The following is a 20,887-nucleotide window of genomic DNA, read 5'->3' as shown; positions in this document are numbered from 1 at the left end:
ATTAGTGGCCTAATTAAAAAAAGTCTTAAGAGTGTCAAGAAAATACAAGAACAGTGGATAAGCCTGCACCTCGAAACCATATCAGTGTCACGTCTGGATCTTTATCAGAAAGTCCAACTAAATTTCCCCAAAATGTAAAATCTCACACATGCGCACGCGCGTGCAAAATCCAGGGTTGATTGATGCAAGTAAATGATTTTTTTTTTCTGTCATTCCAGAGTAAAAAATGTTGCCACAGTGTGAACACAACGTTGTTCTGTAAAGCACAAATTATTTTCGGTGTCAACCGTTCCGAGTCAATCAAGTGCTGTTTTGGATAACTTGTATAGATTTACATAAATAGCTTAAAAGACTTTTATGAATAAAAACTGCCGTGACTGACGAAAATATAATCGTGAAATGATTTCAGAATTTTAAAGCCATATTTTACTCCGAACATCCTCATGAACAATGAGCTTAAATCGTCCCTGCAGTCACTCTCCGTCGGCGCGTTTGCCTGATGCGCAGCGCCTCCCCAACTGGTCCCTCACTTTGACAAATTCCTGGATGTGAGCGGGTCTGCTGAATGAATGGCTTCTTGCTCGTAAAGATGATACCCTGAATGTTTTAGAAGTTGACACATCTTTTTTCTCCCCGCTGGTAGACTATCAGTTTGGAGGAACACAATGGGACTGTGGTCATTTTGTAGTTTTTCCCTTTTGGCTTTCGTATTTTTGTATCCCTTCCACCGCAAGTTTTTGGCTCAAGCGGAAATAAGTTCTTCCAGAGCAAACGACAGATTTCATCGCGTGGATGTAACGCTGCTGGAGGCACGTGTAACCCGAGAATCAACGGTCAAAGTCGTAAATAGCTCAAAAGTTTTAAGCGCTTTTAAATCGGAAGCAGCCGGTGTTTTGAACCAGAACAATGGCAAGCAAGTGGGGAATGAAACACAGAGTGGACTTGGAAACGAGGCACTGTTCGGCAACAAAACGGCACCAAACTGTCGCAATCGTCTCAAAATGCCTGGTAAAAAGTGTGGTAACATATCCGAGGACAGCCAAAGGCGACCTACAGCGAATATAATGTTAGAAAACACATTTCCTGACACAAGAAATAGGGTAAAAAGGAGTGCTGGTACAACATACACCGAACATGTGGAAAGGAGTATAAGTGGAGATGCTCAGTCAAGAGAGAGGTTTGTGGAGAGTGTCCAAGGTGTTTCCAACTCGAGACCCGAGTACCGGCGCTCTGGGGAGGAAGCCAGAGGGTCTAACCCGAGGCAGAGTGAGCCGCACCTAGACACTTCTACTTTTGCTCTATCGGGAGACTCGGCGCACAACCAGGCGATGGTGCACTGGTCCGGACACAACAGCAGCGTGAGTTTCAGTTTTACAAAAACACTACTACTTAATTTCCTAAAGGTTTTAGAGCGCACGCCATTTTCACGCACACTGCAATGCCAATTATGTTTTCTATCTGAAATGCACATTTTTAACATGTTTTAATAGATTTACATGAATGTGTCAAATCTTTACGCACAGCTGTTTCGTCGCGCACTAGGGGAATTCCTACCTACGAACTCATTATTTCAGTCTAACATAGTCTTGCATTGAGCAGTGCATTTTATCTTTTTACATTCCTGATCATTTCTTTTGCTATTGCCTAGATATAGGTTGTTACTGTAAGCGGTTTGCGCGCCTGTTTGTGTGGACGCCTGATGGATATGACTGTCCACTTGCAGGATTCCCTCTCGCTTAAAAAAAAAAAAAAAAAAAGCAGAGCACAGTAATTTATTTCAACAACTTTCACCTGAACTTTAAATTAACAGTTAACCCCGCAGGTAAATTTATGTGAGACTGAGCTATGGGAAAGTGCAGGTATTTTGGCAGCAATCACAACACATACATTATTTATGAAATAATCAAGTAATATAGCTCTCAGGAAGGTGCATCAGCTACAATTAATAGGGATTGTGTGTCCAATCTGGCCCTTAATGTGATACTGATGAGACACAGCCTGACCTTTTGGCAAATTAACCATGTGTTTGTCATTAACATTTGACTTTCACTTTGTTGGTAGTTGTCTAATTGCCTGGATGAATACTGCATTACAATATGTTTGTTGTTGAAATGTTGCCAAGCTTTTCACCTCAAAACCGGTTGATGGGAATGTGCACAACTTTAATGGATGACAAGACATTGCAGAAACCACCCAGATCACCCACCCCACCCTCCCAAACACACAAACACGCACACACACACACACACACCATTTTACCATCTCAAAGACAAAGCCATGGAGATTTTATCTCTTACTTTACATATACAGCAAGCAAACGTGTTTGCAAGCTCCAGCATTTATCAGGAACAAAGATCTAACAAGTACAAACAGCCTTGTACAAAAGAAAGGAGCTACTCTGCCTTTTTACTGCAGGTAATTCATATCACCTCAGTTTGCTAGGCAAAAGGGTGTGATGCAGCAACATAAATCTGGGAGTACATCAGAAGATTTGTCCCAGAAACACTATGAATATTATTCATACATTATCCAAAAATGCATATATCTTGTACTGGATAGTTTATATAATTCAAACTTTGTTTGTATTTTATTATCTGGTAATTTTTCTTTTTGGTGATATATGTCTTAACGTTAGAGGCATCACAGACTTTGGCCTAATGATGCATTGCTGTGGACAGTCTCTGGATATAAATCACATATGCACCTAATACAATCTGATTTGTGAGCTGTATTATGAAATATGTTGTTGGTTAGAGATGTCTTCACCAACGATGGCCCTTTGTACTGCAGGACACTGTTTACTGCATCATCACTGATGGGCTTGTCACTGCAGCCAGTCAACATTTGAGATTTACACAGTCTGAATCCCTGTCTGTGGTCCCAAAAGTACAAGTGGAAGTGCAGAGTTTAAATTGATGGCATTTTATGACTGGATGTTAGAGCTCAGGCTTTATTAGATGTAAATTACTGATAATAAATCAAATCTAAAAGGGACATTTGAAGGAAAATGACTTCATTCCTGTGGTCTAGTGTAGCTCTATCAAATATTCATTTTAAGACTTTGCCTGTGATCTGGCCAAGATGTAAACTCCCATAGGGAGTGAAAATGAGAAAGATGTAGATGGTGATGGTGAAAGCGCCAGGGGCGGGATCTTCAGAGTTCAGATTTGATAAAGAATTTCATCGTATAAAACCTCAAATCTGTCCACAAATCAGTCCTCCCACTATTATTTGATTTCTGTGATTGTCTGAGACATCAAAGCCTGGAGTCTATAGCTCTCTGGTCTCTGACTTTGAGAGAGATAACATTAATTGGACTCAACCATGGTAATACATATACTGCACAGATTCCCTTTTAAATTCACGCTTCTTACATGTAGTATTGATTGACTGTGCATGCTTCTCGCTTTTTAAATCTGCCCAGAATGTGAATGGGGATGGAGATATAAAGATTCACGATTTATAATCATGTGTGCCATAAATATGAGCAAAAATAGAAATTAAACTAATACAAATATACTGATAAATACACTTGGCTGGGGATGTCCTTGATGGAAAATCAATATTTCAGTATTTTTGCCTCACATGAGTGTTCAAGCTGTGATATGTCTATGTTGGTAATCTTTTGAACAGCCATTGCAGCACATACTACACTCAAGGGATGCCCCCCCCCCCCTCCTACCCCCCTAAAGGCAAAAGTCTTAGTGTGCAAGCCAGCTGGTGATCAGGGAGTTATTGGCAGCCAAATGATTTTAGACTCCTGATTGACCATTTTTGCAAGATCCTCGCAGACAGCTGACCAAACTAGGACACTGTGTTGAAGCTGAAGACAGTTAATGAGCGTCTTTATTGACATCCCTCTCCCCCACCCCCTCCCTCTGAGCTTCTGCTGCAGAAATGTATGTTGGTGTAAATAAGGCAGAATATGGGTCTGGTCATCTTCATTGGCCTGCTATTAGAAACTTGCTCTAGGGGAGCTGGACATCGATGAGGCCAGCTGTTCTTCTTGGCTAAGGAGTGGATCTTGTTGTTTTGTAATGTTTTATGAGGTGGCGAGAGTCAAACCATTCTGTCAGCTCTGTAACATCGTCTTTTTCTGCTGCGTTTGACTGGGAATCAGACAGGCCTCCTGGGCCGCGTTGTCCACATGCTTGATCAGAACGAAGCGGTTATTGTTGCACATAATCTCATCGGTATAAATAGACAATAAAAAAGAGGAAATGGCACGGCCCTGGGGGACACTTGTGTTTAAAACCGGTTCATTAGATAGACAGCCATTCCATTTAACATGCCGGAGCTGGTTGCATAGAAACTCCTTGATCCATAAAATCAAATGGAATGGGTTCCCAATTCACAGAGGCATTTGACCAGAGTTTGTGGGTGTTACAGGATGATGAAAGTGCAATCAAATGCTGCATGTTCGGATACAATAAAGGGAAAACTTTCAATGTGGTTTTGTTTTTCTGATAATTTCCCACATTTCTCTTTCATATTCTTCACACATAATTGCATTTTCCTGGTTTTGTAGTTATAGTTTGGGGTAAGATCCATTTTCATAAAAGTCACATTAAGTTCAGTCAAAGGGGCTGATATGTCTATATATACCTTTTAAACATGCACTTTTCATCATCCTCTGGCTCCCTGGTTGCTAGCTGATCCATACTATGATTGATGAAAATCAAAAGTGGTTCACATTTTATAATTTCAGTACAGACTGTTTTCCTAATATGATAAAAAAAAAATGTATTAGCAAATACTGCAGCACCTTAGCATTTGGAATTTATTTTATTTAAAGGTCCAATGTGTGGGAATTCATCCCATCTAGTGTTGAGATCAACTCTCTCGCGCCACGCAGTTCAAAGTACGTATTACAGCTACGGTAGCCTTCACGCTTCAAAAAGCTGGTCTCTTGCTCTTTTCAATATCCTTTTTCTTTTTCTGGGTGAAAAAGAAGACTCCTGTTCCTGAAATTTGGATTTTGAATATGTGTTTTCATGTTTCATGTTCATGTTTCCTTCTTCAAACTTGCCGGGGCAGGGAAGCGACGATACCCATTAGCAGCACCTGTGAGTTTATCATGTGACAGCGAAAACGCAAAAGGCGGAGCAGTATGTCCTGTATGTCCCTTACCTGCTAACGTATTTCAAAATGGTGCATGAATATGGAGCGTCTACCACAGTTCATGCAAACGCAAGTGTAAAATTTCAACTCAATAGGAATACTTGGAATTGATGGTGGTGGTAAATATTCATGAAAAAGGACAAGTTTGTGAATGGGCAACACAGATTTTGATAATGAACAACTAAACACGTTACACACTGGACCTTTTAAGATAAGCCTTTTCTATATTGTGTATATATTGTTAATACACCATGGTGTCACGTTTCAGATTTTTTACTAAATATGGATTTTAAAGTGGTAGCCAATGAAAAAAAATAAAACAAAGGTACTTTTCTTTCTACAAGCCATTTTCATCCTCCACCTGCTTGTCCCTCGGGGTGTCAGCACCATAAGTCTGTTCATTAATCCAGCCCGTCTCAAGCCTTTAGGGGTGCACTGTCCACTGATGTGATTGTAAGATGCTGATAGAAACTGCAGCAATCCTGCGTGCCATGTTAGAGGTAGACTGCTGGTCACAATAGCAAAAACAATTTCTCAGGAGCCTGGATGGGCAATTTCTAAATATTTTAGAAAATACTGCATTTCCTATAGTTTTTTTTTTGCCTCAGTTTTATTTTATGGTGCACAGGATACAAGTGCTACCCTCTGTATAGTAATAATTTAGTGAAATTCCAGTTTTTAACTGACATGCATGTGTGACTTTTTTTTCCCCATGAATCATTTGTGCTCGGGAACCATAATGCAGCACATCAACAGAGCCTCTCAGCACTTCCTCAGCACTTAGACTGTAGTTTTGGCTCACAAAGTGCATTTTAAACAGCAGATAAAGGTCTGCCACCAGTTGTATGTTCAAGTGCACTGTTGTTGCTTGATTCCTATCTGTTTCTCTATCAGTCCCAGTCTCTCTCTCCCTCTTTAACACATGCACATACACACACACACACTTATATTTAAATTTTAATCAACAGTGACAAAGCGGGTGCTGAATAATATCTGACAGGTTTGCCTGTGATTAATTATTTTAATAACTGTCGCAGTGTGGTAGACACATACTATAGCTGTGATTAGGTTTTAAAAACAAATTTATGCATTTTGTGATTGGGAAAATTATAAAATTCAAATTGGGAGAAAGACCTCCTTATTAATTATCACAGAGATAGAGTTCACACAAACTGTGGCACTTTACCAGTATTAAAGAAGTTTTTGTTTCTAAAGGTCATTGCTAAATTTGTTCTGTTCTTTAGTTTCATCGCTCCTAATATCAGGCCAACCAAGTGACCCCAGTTTGCAGAGGTGGAAAAAGTACTAAAATATTGTACTCAAGTAAAAGTACCAATATTTTGATGAAATATTACTCAAGTACAAGTGAAATTACCTATCTGAAAAATTACTCAAGTAAAAGTAATAACAAGTTCATTTAAAATGTACTTTAAGTAAAAGTTACTTAGTTACATAAAAAAAACTGTAAAATGGGGCGGGGGGGATCTCTCCCATGTAGTGAAAATAGGACAAGGGGTCATAAATCCAAAACTATTACACACATAAGTAACCCGTATGAGCTAATTAGATGTATGTGAATTAATTTAGCCAATGTCCTACATACGTTGTCCTATGGGTTGCTAGATCTAGACAAAAATTAGCAATGCCATGAAACATGTTTTGCTAATTGGCAATTTGCTATTAGTCATGAAATCTTCGTTTGAATTACCAATGCACAAATACATGCTTCTGCAGATTAGATGTGGAGTTATTGAATGCTACCAGTTCAGTCACCTTTGGCAGGCACATCTGGCATTGCGTGATGAAACTATTGGCCCTCTTGAATTTAAATGAAAAACAGTCTTTACAGGATTTTCGTCATTTTGGGCAGCAGAATTCGATGTTTCAGCTAGCATTTCTACTGAAACAGTCGCTGAACCGTTGTCGCTTGCCTGATCCACCTCCATCTTGTTCTCAATCTCCTACAGAAAGACTTGGTGCCTGGTAGGCAGCCTAGATGCTGATCATTCGTCACTGTAGTGGTATCGGGCGCAATTTTGTATTTTCTTCCTTTTGGTTTTCGTTAGTCAAAGTTTTATTTTTTACTCAGGGATTTGTAATGTAGCGAAATGCAATACTTCACTCAAAACGTAATCAAGTACATTTTAAATTACCAATTTTAAAAACTACTTGAAAAATACTAAATACACAACGAAACTACTCAATACAGTAACGGGAGTAAATGTTACTTTCCACCTCTGCCAGTTTGATAGTCTATATTCCACTTCCGGGATTGATCCGTTGCCTTGGGCTTCCTTTGTGTTGGCATTTGAAATTCCAGTCGATTTATGAGGACTATTGTCAACCTTTTCTCTGATCTCTGCAAGGTAAATCCAGACAGCTAGCTAAGGATGCACCGAGCCGACTTTTTCAGTCCCGATACCGATACCGATGCCAGGGCTTTGTGTATCTGTCGATATCTGATACCGATCCGATACCGTTGCTGAATTAATAATAAACTGTATACCTTCCACCTTATACCTTCCTTCCACCATGTGGATGAGACTAAAGGCACCAGACTTTCCTAACTAAGACAAAATAACATAGATATAATGTATTGAATTCTTATTTATTTGTTATTTAAAAAACAATTTTGCATTCAAATCGAAAATATAATGTAATCAAACTTATTAAAATACATTTTAATAAATAACAATAATGGGCTACCTTTATAAATTTATAATGGCTTATTCTACTGTCAGGAGTACATAGAATATCACAAAAACATGTTATTGTCATCATGTTTACTAAAAGCTTTTTTATTGTGCAAACTGCAAAGTAGTAAAATAAACTCAAATCGAATGAATAGCCTACACATACCAACAACTTCAACATTGTCTCCCTTTCAAAACAAATAGTTGTAAGCTAGTTGTATAAACACTACCTTGGTAAGTTAGGTTGTTGTAGTGTGGTTGTAGTGGGCGACTGAACGGAGCTCTGCTGTCAGCCTCCTTCGGTGATTGAATAATGTTAGTAGGTTGGCGGACATATTTCAGCGAGGCAAGACATCTTAAATCCAGAGTTTTAATCATTGCTCCGAACCCATCTTTCTCAACAGTCTCTAGCGGGACCGTAGGGGGATTGCCTTCATAATGTTGCTCCGCTGCATACTTGAAGTGACATGTCTTTAACGTTAGCACAGTAACGTTAGCACGGTAACGTTAGCACGGCCGAGTAATGTTAGAGCGACGGGCAACAACAGTGGCTAATTATGTCAGATTTTTTAGAAACAAAAAACTTCGGAACAACAGACGGCTCCTCTCTTGAGCACACGTTGTTCTGGTGTAACTCCGGTCTTTCCTCTTCATAGCTAACTTTCTTCTCTGTTCTTGAATGTGCAGTAGCGACCGGAGCTTGTCCCAGCTTAACAGACTGTTATGCAACCTGGCTAGCTAGGCTAGCAGCTATAATGTTACCCAGCATGCCGTTGGGCGGTGTAGCTACATTTGTAAATGTAAAATTATTAGTGTTAGAAACTGTTTAAGTCACAAATTGTTATATGCTATGGTGTTTTATCCTTTTAAAGATAGTTAGTTATGGGTTATTAATTGTTGTGTTATAAAGTTACTACAGTTAACAGGGGTCCCTGTGCTGCGACGGAGGAAAAAAAAAAAAACTGGATCGGCCTGTGGATCTGTTAATTTTTCCGATCCCCGATACAGCTATTTTGTCAATATCGGGGCCGATATCCGATCCTAATATCGGATCGGTGCACCCCAACAGCTAGCTAGACTATCTGTCCAATCTGAGTTTTCTGTTGCATGAATGCACACGTTCCACCAAAACAAGTTCCTTCCGAGGCTATTTTGCAGCAGCACTGTGGCTTTTCCTGGTGCTTAGCACCGCCCAAGATGATTGTGATTGGTTTAAAGAACACGTTTTTCTCCCATCCTGGAATGCTGTGTGGACTAGCCAGACCCTCCTCCGCAGCGCCGCAGTGGAGGAAGGTCGGGCAAAGCGAGAACACCAGTTTGGTTACATTAGATATGCCTTCAGACTCACAGGGCCTTGAAGCAGCATGCTGCCTGAAGCAACACAGCAGTTACTATCATGTTTAAAGATGACAGGGATTGCTCAGGTGGCAGTCAGCTTAAATAATTGTTTGACTTGGCAGTTTACAGTGACAGGAATGTATTAGTTTCAGGAGGAAATGCCTCTTCCTCTCTAGTGGGATAGAATGGACCCAAGCTAACGCACCACACACACACACACACACACACACACACACACACACACACACACACACAATCAATGGAGCTGATGGAAAACTTCCAAACACAAAAGGACACATTTAGAAAATTTAGTTATAGTTAAAATCAGGAGTTATATAAATTGACAAAAGAATATGGACAAAATGATGGCAGTAATTCAGAAATTATGACAAAATATTCATCAGCAGAGGAGACTTGACAGAAACTACACATCATTTACATGAGTTATGGGTTGTATTGGAGCGGATGTGAATTGACGTTAATAAGAATTTCATTAGACTATAAATTATTTAAACAACTAAGCATTGAATTTGAAATAACATGTAATTGTATTCTGTGCTTTTCTATTTGACAAGCTCTGATAGTTAAATAGTGCTCTTCACCATGTTTAAATGACTTTGATTATATTCCCACTCATTTCTTTCTTTCTTTGCTCTGTGCTCTTTCTATTTCTTTACAGTAAATGGATAAATTTTCCTCACGGAGGTGATTGAAATTGAAATTTCATCATATATGATGTTGCATTTGGTTGTACTTCTGTTGCCTTTCTTCTCCCAAACAATGTCCCTGGCTGGAAACATATTACAAACTGTAGATGGCCTATTGCAGATGTTAGCATGGTATGCAACAAAAATCTAAACTAGGTGTGACATATATGGATCAACCAGTCTCTGAAATGCATATGTTAGAAAATAGGTAGCTTATGTCGATATTATTGTGACCAAACAAACTAAGAAAAAAGCAAACAAATCAACAGCTCATTATACACAATTTGGGTTAAATGGGATCCAATATTAACCTAGTGTGACCCACATTATCAACCCTATCTCCTAGATATTATGTTTATATACTACTAATATAATAATGATATACTACATTTTGGCCCCTCAGAACTCTGTTGTGTTTTGTGACTGAATACGAATACAAGATGAAAAATAAAGTGTTCTGTTGGTCTTCTTTTTAAGCCAAACCCAAAACCATGGTTAAAGTAATGAAAATGTATCTACTTTGACTCTTTCAGATAACGTTACATTAAACGTAAAAGGTCATCACTGCCCTGTCCGTCTGGATAATAATACCTGGAGAGGAGAAGAAGCCGATTCACTGGACTGTATCTCCAACTTTTTATCAGGGGAGAGTGAGACCAACCAAATTGTACAAAAAGTAGTCCAAATTACTACAAGACGCCCAAAACACATTTTACCTTCCCATTTGGCTGGAAAACCACCCAGTGTGGCAACACTGACGACCTCCAATTCAACCACCTTTTTATGTCTTCAGTTCAGTCCAAGAACATAGTACTTTGTTGCCTGGGAAAGATGTTCCCTCTGAGTAAAATCCTGGCAGCATTTATGTTTCCTTCTAAATGTAACTGGCAAATCAAATGTGTAGTATATACACTTAATGTCTAGGATAAATAGATACTCAAATCTGAACCTTGACTTAACCTTAAAGAGCAGGCAATATCTACCATTACACATTGTGAAAAATGCAAATCAGTGACAAGGGGATGAAAAAACAAGGATATGTGGACATATTTAGCTCATGATCTGAGTCTCACAGCACTTTTGGCAGTGAAAGGGGTCATTTTAGGTGGAGGGCTTCTCTTTTCCAAAATCTCAATTTGGACCCACTGCCGCCTTTGGCTCCAGCTCAGACCCCCATGGGCAGAAGCCAAGCCATTAGGAGCCAAAAGTTGTGAAGGAATATAATAGACTGGAAGAAATGTCTGAATGGTGTTACGTTGCTCAAAGTTCTCCAAAATACAAACTAGTGTTCAAATTGATCACAAATCTGTTCATTTTCCATAGATGTTATATTATTATATTTTACGTGGTACATTTCTCTGTTGTAGTCCATAGCTTAATGAATAACACAGGATTACACACAAAAAGAAGTAAATGTAGTCATGCTACAAACTCTGAACAATAAATATGAGCAAACAAGAGTGGCACAGAACAAAAACAAACTTTAGAGTAAAATGCTAATGTTGTATTTTTGGCTCTCCACACCACTTACAATGCATCAAATTAATTTTAAATTGCACTGGGATGTGCTTAAAACTTTGTGAAATGGGTCAAAACATTTAAATGACTTAAAATTTCCATCAGAATTGTCCTTGAATGCTGCATTCCTCTGCAAACCACAGTGCATTGTGCTGTAACGTCAACATCAAAACACAAAGGAAAAAATTAAAACAGAGTGCCATTTATATATCTAGTCCATTAAACCTAGTTCAAGCTTTCTTTAAGGAAACGAAGCAGACCAATCACAATCTTTTATTCCACTAACGGCAAACAGCACAGTTTATTGTGTATTGTTGTTAGCAGCAGAGATACATAACACAAACTCTCCTCACAATAGGGCTGTGTTCAAAGTGAAACCCTTTTCCCTTCAGCCCATTTCATTAATTCCCCACCATAATGGACTGAATTGATTGCAGCAACCTGCATTAGGTCTATATGACCAGAGCTCAGAAGTCAGGAGGATAAGCAAACATACAGACAGCAGACTAATGCACCAGGGAGCTTTTGCTGGCGGTTTACTTGATGAAAGCAGCATCCCCAGAGTATGTTTTCACCCTTAAAGTACAATCAATTTGGTCCACAGATAAGATGAGGACAGAGTAAGGCCTCCCTTCCACCGCACCATTCCTCTTGAAAGACTCCTGTCTTTTCTGCTAAGTGCTCTACTTTAGAGACGTCCTCACAGAGCCACAATCAAGATGTTGTGTTTTTATCCCTCCACCCACTTGCAATGCATCTTGATTTTGCCCTCGTCGCTGTCAAGCAAATTTATGCAAATTTGCAACCAATACTGTATTTCTGTTCTCTGCAGGTGTTTGCATCAGATAATTTCTAATTGATGCATGAATACATTCATCTTTAATCTTATGAGAGGGAAAAAGAAGTTAAATTTTATGTCTTTTGTTTTGGATGAGTTCTGACACGAAAGTTTTGAGCTCATTTCGATACACAGACTACTTTCTACACTTTCAAGTGTGTTTGTGGCCCAACAAAGGACATACAACAATATTCTTTCTTGTGTTTGGCTGGTGATCTTTTCCCTTCATATCACAAGAAATTAAAGTTAAAAGTGATAGTCCAAAACAGACCAAAGATGTTGTCAGCGTGTGTAGGAGATTAATTAGCTAGTTGACTTAAAAAAGAACAGTGTTTGTCAAATTGCTCAAATGACTCTACTTGCCCTTGGCTTCTTCCTTCCTTCTCTTAATGAAGTTGAGAATGTAATGAGCTTAACAACAAATGAAACCGGTTTTATTTTTGTGTCCTCAGGATAGCACAGGCCAGTGAAATGCAGTGTGGTGAGGTGAACAATGGAGTCCCAGCTTGCTCTTCTCACATTGATATGCCAGCTTTTGGTTTCTGATAATTGCCAGGATACATTAGGGTGCCCCCATGGATCTGCATTAGTTCGTAGACTTGGCTCTTCCCACTATGTTTTTCACCCCGCCTCCTTTTCCAAACCACTTTTTATGCTTCTAATTCAAAGCAGTAATAACGAAGAGTCAATTTTGGGGTAATCTATGCTGTGACACACATTTGGTAAAAGCTTGGCATCACCCCAACCTGGCCTACTACAGTCCATTTGCTCTAAAAAATTTTTTTTGGTTTACAGTTTTTTATTCTTTAGGAATTTATTCTATCTATCTATTGTGGTCAACTACAGTGGCCCTGAAGTGCAAACCACAACAGCAAATCGCACAACACAACAGCAAATCACACTGTTATTTTTTTATTTGCAAAAATTTAATTTATTCCTTATGTGAGCATAAAGGCACAAGATCGTCCGTTGGTACAGTGTATATAAACTGTTGGTTTGTGCTGCATTCTTCAGTTGGCCCAACGTCTGAATGAATGTTTTAGTAAACTTGCCACTGAAGCCACCAGATTGATAATGTTTTAATTACTTCTTTCAGGTGGGTAAATGTCACTGAAGCACCTTCACATTTGTTTTAGTAATCTAGTAAGGCTGTCTATTGTGTTTGAATTAGTATTACACTTTCTAAATTAGTAAGCGAAAATGGCTGTCATTCATAATGCTAGTGTAGTTCCCCTCCAGATTTTGGCTCTTATTTTCTAATCTGTATATAACAAGTTTGCTAAAATAAGCTAAGGTCCCTGGGGAATGATTGTTCATGGTAAATGTTGATTTTGTTTAGATGTGCCAAATTGTAATTATATAAGTGATTATTGGTCGGACTGTTTAGCTTAAGCTATGCTAGCAGGAGCTGTCACTTGCTGCCATAGCTGTAGCTGTAACTGACCAGAGAGTGGAGAAAGGATGTTTGGAGTGACAAGTTTACTCAAACATTCATTCAGACGTTGGGCCAACCGAAGAATGCAGCACAAACCAACAGTTTATGTACACTGTACCAACGGATGATCTTGTGCCTTTATACTCATATAAGGAATACATTAAATGGGGGTATGTCATTTTTGCAAATGTACAAAATAAATAATTCATAAAATAAAAAATAACGGTGTAAAATACCCCAAAATATACTATGTGCCTAATGCGTACCTACCCTTTCCGTTTCACTCACCAATGCTGTCGTGTTGTGGTGATTAGCAAGTTAACTGCTAACTGACTGTGTCTGTCTGCCGTTTGGTGATGAGCACGTAATGTACAGTGGGTTTTTAAGCAAGTTAACTGCTAACTGTGACTGTGTCTGTCTGCCGTTTGGTGATGAGCACGTAATGTACAGTGGGTTTTTAGACCTTTTTAACTGAAAATAGCTGCGTGTTGCAGCCGGAAATTACGCTATAAGAGCGATGAGAGTGAACCAAAACAGCAAAGTTATGGACCGGACAGCTAAACAAAGAGCCAAAACTCTTTTATAAATCCTTTAAAGCTGAGCTGCAGATTCGGCTGATGATTCTCAGTTAGTTACACGTTTTGTAACTTCTATTCTGCTATTGTGATCAAATTACTCATATAAAAGATGTTTTTAGTCTTAGCATTTTGGTTAAGTAAAGTTATTATTGTCATAACTATTATGAATTATATAATTTGTTTGTGTATTATCATCTTCATGGCCTGACTCTAGTTGGAAAATAGAAAAACATAAAAATATTCACTTACTGTACACGTGCATCAACACACAGCCCAGGTAAAAAAGAGGCTTGTCAGATTATGTTTTAATTCAATCTTTTGACAGATTCAAAACCCACCTTTACTTTGTTTATCAAATTTGATGAGGTCACAAAAATTGACCCCCAGACAGCTGTCGGAGAAAGATGGCATATTTGGGTAAAAGCCATGAAAGCTTATGAAAGCTATTTAAGACATGATTTAATTAGTGTTGATATATTTCAGCAAATTGTCAGGCGTTTTGATGTTGTGGTTGGACTCAGAGGAGGTAAATAGACAAGGGTTACTCCTGGGAGATGGCTCTGTGTATAGATGTGTTTACCCTACAGTACAATATACACAACATTATGTATATTCATGAGAATGTAAATTTGTATCATTTTAGGAGTGCACTTTTCACTGGGTGCTGAAGGTAAATAAAATATAGATATACGTGTCAATGAGCTGTTAGCCATGTTATTACAAAGAGCCTTACGTCACTCACTGATATCAACTTTGGGGGTCCCTTGGAAATTAATTTAGATCGTTCACTTGGCCCCTCCGGCAAGGTTCAAAAACATTGCCAGATCTACATGAAAGTGGCTGTATTTCTTACACTTCTAAAGATTGCTCCTACTTCCTGTTGTGTGTTACTCCTGAAAAGGAAAGAAACAACAATCTGGAGGTGTGATTTTTAGAGAAAGGGTCCCTTTTTTCCCTTGACTACCCAATTAAACAGAAATAGTTTTTGAGGGGTGGCATGTTAATGATGCTTTACTGGGGGCAACAGGTTCCATTTGGAGCATGAGGTTAAAAAAGCACAATAAAACTGTGCTGATGTGCTGCAAGTCTATTTTTATTTTATTAATAGCTATATTGCAGTACAGTACACAGAAATGATTCATACCTAAATTGTGAGCTGTGTAGAAAATCTTCTGCCCACCAACATGGTGTGAAGCACTTTAAAATAAATTGAGAATTTCTCTTTAAAAAACAAACAAATAGAGGGATATGGAATTTCTAACGATTTGATTTTTTTTTGCGTGAATGTGCAAGACATGCATACGCTGTATGCTTGTAGAAGTGTAGCGTTGAGGTCTGTGAGTGGATGAGGCATTGGCATTAAGGCGATACATTATATCAGAATGATTTAATGGCTCTAACACTTTGTTGCCATGGTTATTCAGCCACCTGAAAGAGTTAATATACCTTTACATGGCCAAACCGCATGTGCTGGTTTCTCGTGAAATATGCTGGTTACATGAAAAAAGAAAACAAAAAAAAACTGGTGAGCCTGTTTTTTCAAAGGAATAAAGAAAAAGAAACAAAGACAGAAAGACTGAAGAATAACAGAAAGAAAGCGAGAAGGAAAGAAAGGAAAAAAAGGAAGCAAAGAAGGGAAAGCAAGCGACAAGAATAGAATGTTAGGATGAAAGGATGACTAAACCCAACTCCTTGGAGGGGGAGGGCCAATCGGAAAAATGATTGGTTGACTTTCCCGGGGCAAAACTCTCTTTGCTCACATCAATAAAACATAAACATGAATAAATGCACTGCTTTTGGCCTTCTAGGGTCCTTACTTAATTTCATGTATGCAAGTGAGCGATGATACGCATGGAAAATTGTATTTACCTAGAAGGCTCAAAATAATTCTGGAAGCCATTTTGTGTTTGTTCCCTGTATTTACATAAATGCAGGGCTGCAGCATAAACTCTTAGAATATGTGTTTAATGCTACTTCAATTTTTTATTCATGTATAGTAGCTCCCTATTGACCTGAGCCACAGATGCACAGCTATCAATAATGTTGAAGACGTGTCTCCAGTGATGTACTCTTGATGTATCCACTTTGGGACAAATCATCCAAACAGTCATCTGCCTGGCTAGGCTGTTGGTCCCTGAGGTAGATTGTCACTGACCCAATTTAAAGGGTCAGCTTTTGTTAATGAGCCGACCACACAAACACGTTTAAGATGGAGTTCCTAATGACAATTGCAGATTTGTTGCTGAGAGGCTTTTTGTCATCAAATTTTGCCATTTGGGGCTATTTTTAGACACTGTTTAACATCCTCAACTAAATTCGTGAGCATTTGATTAAATTGGATCCATGTGCAAGAAAGATGGTGCAAGTGATTTAAGCCCATAAAACTGTGAACATTTATGCGGTGTTCACTCAGTTAATTTGCAATTTGCAGTGCTGGATATTTGAATCCCTTTGGTTGGGATGAACTGCCTCTAGTTTGACACTGATAAAATCAATTCCAGATTCAATTTACCTTGTAGTATTTATAATGTCTCATGACACACAGTCATTGTTAGCAAAAGAGAACTAAAGACTCAAACAATCAACAGTTTGGCAGAGTTTTTCTCTTGTATCTCTTTTTCAAAGCAGGCAATTAGGCCTAACATCACAGCCACTTAACTAAGTCTGTACTCCAAATTGATTCAGACTTCAGCGTTGGACCTTGCAGACATGGTGCATTTAGTTATGCAAATGCTTATCTCTCTGTGTGATTGGTTAATTAACCTGTAATGCAGATAGTCCCAGCGATGCACAGTGGCCGTTTGATGGCTAAATTGTGGGTCAATTGGCTTTTTAACATTTCCAAAGCAGGCTTAGAGGCATGTCTTTTGTTCCTCCGAGTCTTGTGTGGCTTCTCTCGGTTTAATGACTCGTTCCGTGGGTCCCATAAGGTTAATGTGTTTAAACTCACTGTAATTGAGCTTTTGACCTATCTTTCAAGCTTCTTTTTTTAATTCGTCATATTATGCCATGTCCCTGCTCCTTGATTGTTATTATATACCATTCCTTCTCCCTCCCTCCATGCCCTACCCTAAACTCTCTACCCCAACGCCCCTTTCTATCCTGAGCTATGAGCATCCCCATGGCAAGTCATTTATAATGCCATTGGAGTGACAATAATTCGTTTGCACACCATTTCACTCTGCCCTCTGCGCCTTGGCAGGCTTTTATGGGCCTCAGAGAACACGCAAAAGCATTTAGCCAAAACTGGAACTGGACAACTTCCAATAAGTAAAATGAGTGACGTAACATCTTCCAGTAACATTTGACATCAACATCTGTCGGTGCTTTTGCAGCTTACTTCACTATTTTAAAGGTAAAAGCAAGACAGAAGAAAAAAGGAAAGGAGAGAGGGTTGTGCGGTGAAACCACTGACTGCATTTCTTCTCATTGTTCAGTGAACAATTGTGTTCAGATTTTGCTGTTATGTAGGTATCATTCCACATGAGTTACAGACACAATTCTTGAAAGCCCACATGGATTCTCTTTAGATCCTGCCACTAGGAGACTGACATCTCCTGACAACATGAGGATCACTTGTCATTGGGATAACATACTGTAAGACGCTGATATTTATTAGTGAAGGGATGTAGCACACATGTTGTAATCATTCCACGTCATTAGGTGTAGACAGGTAAGTATGCTGGTGAGGCACTTATGCAAAAGCTTTTTAGTGCAGCCGTTGGCATGTAATTAAGCATGTCTGTTGCTGTTACGTTGCAGGTGATCCTGATCTTGACTAAGCTGTATGACTTCAACCTGGGGGCTGTTACTGAGAGCTCACTCTGGAGGTAAGTTTGTTTTTAATCATTGCTATTTTTCCTTTTCCATCTAAATAGAAAGGTTATGGCATCATTGCAAGGTTTCTTTTTTAAAGATGCAAGAGCACAGCCCAAAAAACAATAAGTATAATATATTCATAGAGAGTGCAGTATAGTGCATGTGTGATTTATCGTGTTCTTACTTGCTAGGAAATGAACAATCAAGTTACACTGGAAGCCAATATGAAGTATGTTTTAATAAAGCAATCTGAAGTAGTTCCGAAGGAAATATTCTCATATTTGCTTCCTTCAGTGTCATAAATAACACAACTAAAAAATAACCTTTAAAAAAAATGCCCAACCTATTTTATGTCCATCATCAGCAAAGAAACTTTTTGAAAGCCTATTTTTGAGAGGTAAACCGGAAGACTCATCAGAAGGATTCTTTGTTGGTGTCTCTTTTCCTCTGACCTAGAAACTTCCTGATGGAGTTTTTTGATTGATTGTCATTTAGAAGCATTTTCATTTATATTGAGCGGTGTTGACGGTGCCTGTAGATCATAAATAAGAATGGAAATTCGTAAGGATATACCCAGAACAATTCAGCATGTATAGCCTTCTTCTATATTGCAGAGAACTACAGTCGTCAGATACATACATCAGTCTCATGAGTTTCAAAGTAGCCAATATTATCTGTTTCACCAGACGCAGATTTTCTTCAATATTGTATACATATTGTACAGTCTTCCATCATCAAGGGTGTCTGCTTAACAATAGCACCACGACTAAATTAGAGTGTACCTCAGGGGGTGCACAAAGGCTCTTAGTATAGGTATTAGAAAAGCAGAGATCTGAATGTTATGAAAAGAAACTGGAGTAAATGATTTCTGTGATAACACAATAAATGATTTATGACTACAGCTCCGGGCCACTGTTGGTGGCAGAATGCAATGTGCAGATCAATGGGTGACTTGCAAAAGCTAAACACACATCAAGTCCCTTTGTGTTTTTAGATGGCTACTCTTTCTGCTACAGAAACGTCACGATGTAATGAAATCATTTAAGAGGCTTTCTTTCACAGCCTCAATCAAATATGCCAACTGAAAGGAGTAGGCTACTTAAGCACAAATACAAATGTGTTGAGGAGTAAGTCTTTGTAAACAATTTCAACACCAAATGGGACGATTCAGATTAATGCACACCAATGATAGCAGACACAGGGTATCTATCCAATTATGCAGTGAAATTACATTTGGAGGCACTCAGGTAGAACTGAGAGCATGATTGGCTGTTTTTGTGGCGAGGAGAAATATGGAGATTGGGATGACAAACACATCTACCCTTGTCATGGGATGCATGGATATATGTGTATTTGTCAGCTTTGTGTGCTAATTTATTGCGCTATAGTAACAGAAATACCGCACTTAAACTTTCTCTGCTGAAAAGAAAACTGAATACAAAAATATGAAACTAAATATCTAAGTCAGTTAAAAACACAGAGAACCAAAGGCCACTAATTCATAATAAAAAATAAAAAAACAGCATGAATGGATTATACCACTGCTCTGGAAAGGATGTCTTTAAATTACTTCCTCAACATCTTCAATGTACAAACATCTACCAGCATGAAAAGAGAATAATGGCTTTTCTATTATAAGACAACAATGCGTTCATGACTCAGAATGTTGTTGTATTCAAGGGCTATGCTCGTGTTGGAGGTTTCAGTCCATTTACTGCAATTGGAATTTTTTGTATACGTACGTTACTGTTGACCATTTTCCAAAGCATACCTGAGTTTCATAAATGGATTTCCTATCTTGCAGGCTAGTTTCATTACATGTCAGCGTAGCATGAAATCCAGCTTGCAAAGACTTGGTTGACACGTGTAAAGTGAATATTTAGTTTGCATAATGTATTTGTCAAAGCTACATTTTGCTGAATGGTATTATAGTTGCAAGAGGAAAAGCCTAATGAATATGTCAACCATTTTAATGCAGAAAGCTACCAAACTTGCAATGTGCTTCTCTTGATATCCATATATATATATATTTTTTTTAAACCTGCATTGTTAAATCCATAAATCTTCTACTTTCTGTCTTTTGTTGGTGCATTTCTACATTTATTGCAGTGTTATTGCCACTGATTGTTAATCATTTCATTTGACAGACTAACCCAAACTTTAAGTAAATGTATTAATTTGCTTTGACTGCTGCTTCACCTTCAGCAGTTGACAATTGTCGTTTTCTGCTTCTTAAAGTATTTCACTTGTTCGTTTTGTTCTATGTATTCTATATATTTTATAGCATGCATGCACAATACATTTGCATTACTGTTTTAGCAACTTTCTCACTAAATTTTGACTTTTTGGACAAACCTAAAACTCCTCAATAATATTTCTCAGTCAACAAGCTAATCTTCAACCCGAAATAACATGAATGTAAATGTGCGTTTATCGATTAATCCCTGCTTTCCATTGTTTATCCTTTATCTTAGTGTTGGTGTAAATGATGTACATGACTAATTTTGTTTGAGTTTCCAAGAGTTTATTCCAGTGTCTGGATTCTCACTATTCATGATATTTATACAACATCCTACATATAAGGCTTTTGAAATGGGAGGTGAATATTAATGAGATGATAGCAAGTTGAAAAATAATAATGGCTAATGTTAAAAGCTTGTACCGTCAGTTAAGTTTTACTTGACTACTTACATTTTTCAAAGTCTTGTGTATATATCTATCTATATCTATATATTACGTAAATTAGTTTGTGACGTTATCTTAAGAAATCCAGCTACTTTCTGAGCAGGCTTTAGTTACTTTCCATCTCACTTGTGGTCAAAACACTTGTGGTTATTAAT

At 38.3% G+C, this 20,887-nt stretch overlaps 1 protein-coding gene across 2 annotated transcripts in view; it reads left to right on the top strand.

Moving 5' to 3' along the window:
- Positions 1-516: 516 nt before the first annotated feature.
- Positions 517-20,887, top strand: part of sorcs3b (sortilin related VPS10 domain containing receptor 3b) — a 44,356-nt gene continuing 23,985 nt past the window's right edge. For both annotated transcript variants that reach the window (XM_039784651.1, XM_039784650.1), the window contains exons 1-2: positions 517-1,358; positions 17,991-18,058. In XM_039784651.1, coding sequence (XP_039640585.1) covers positions 666-1,358; positions 17,991-18,058 — 761 coding nt within the window. In that variant the 5' untranslated portion in view covers positions 517-665. The remainder of the gene's footprint in view (positions 1,359-17,990; positions 18,059-20,887) is intronic.

The sequence above is a fragment of the Perca fluviatilis genome, chromosome 19 (genome assembly GCF_010015445.1).
Source record: "Perca fluviatilis chromosome 19, GENO_Pfluv_1.0, whole genome shotgun sequence".
Lineage (NCBI taxonomy): Eukaryota > Metazoa > Chordata > Actinopteri > Perciformes > Percidae > Perca > Perca fluviatilis.
The sequence above is the reverse complement of the archived record's forward strand: the minus strand, read 5'-3'. Positions and strand labels throughout refer to the sequence as shown.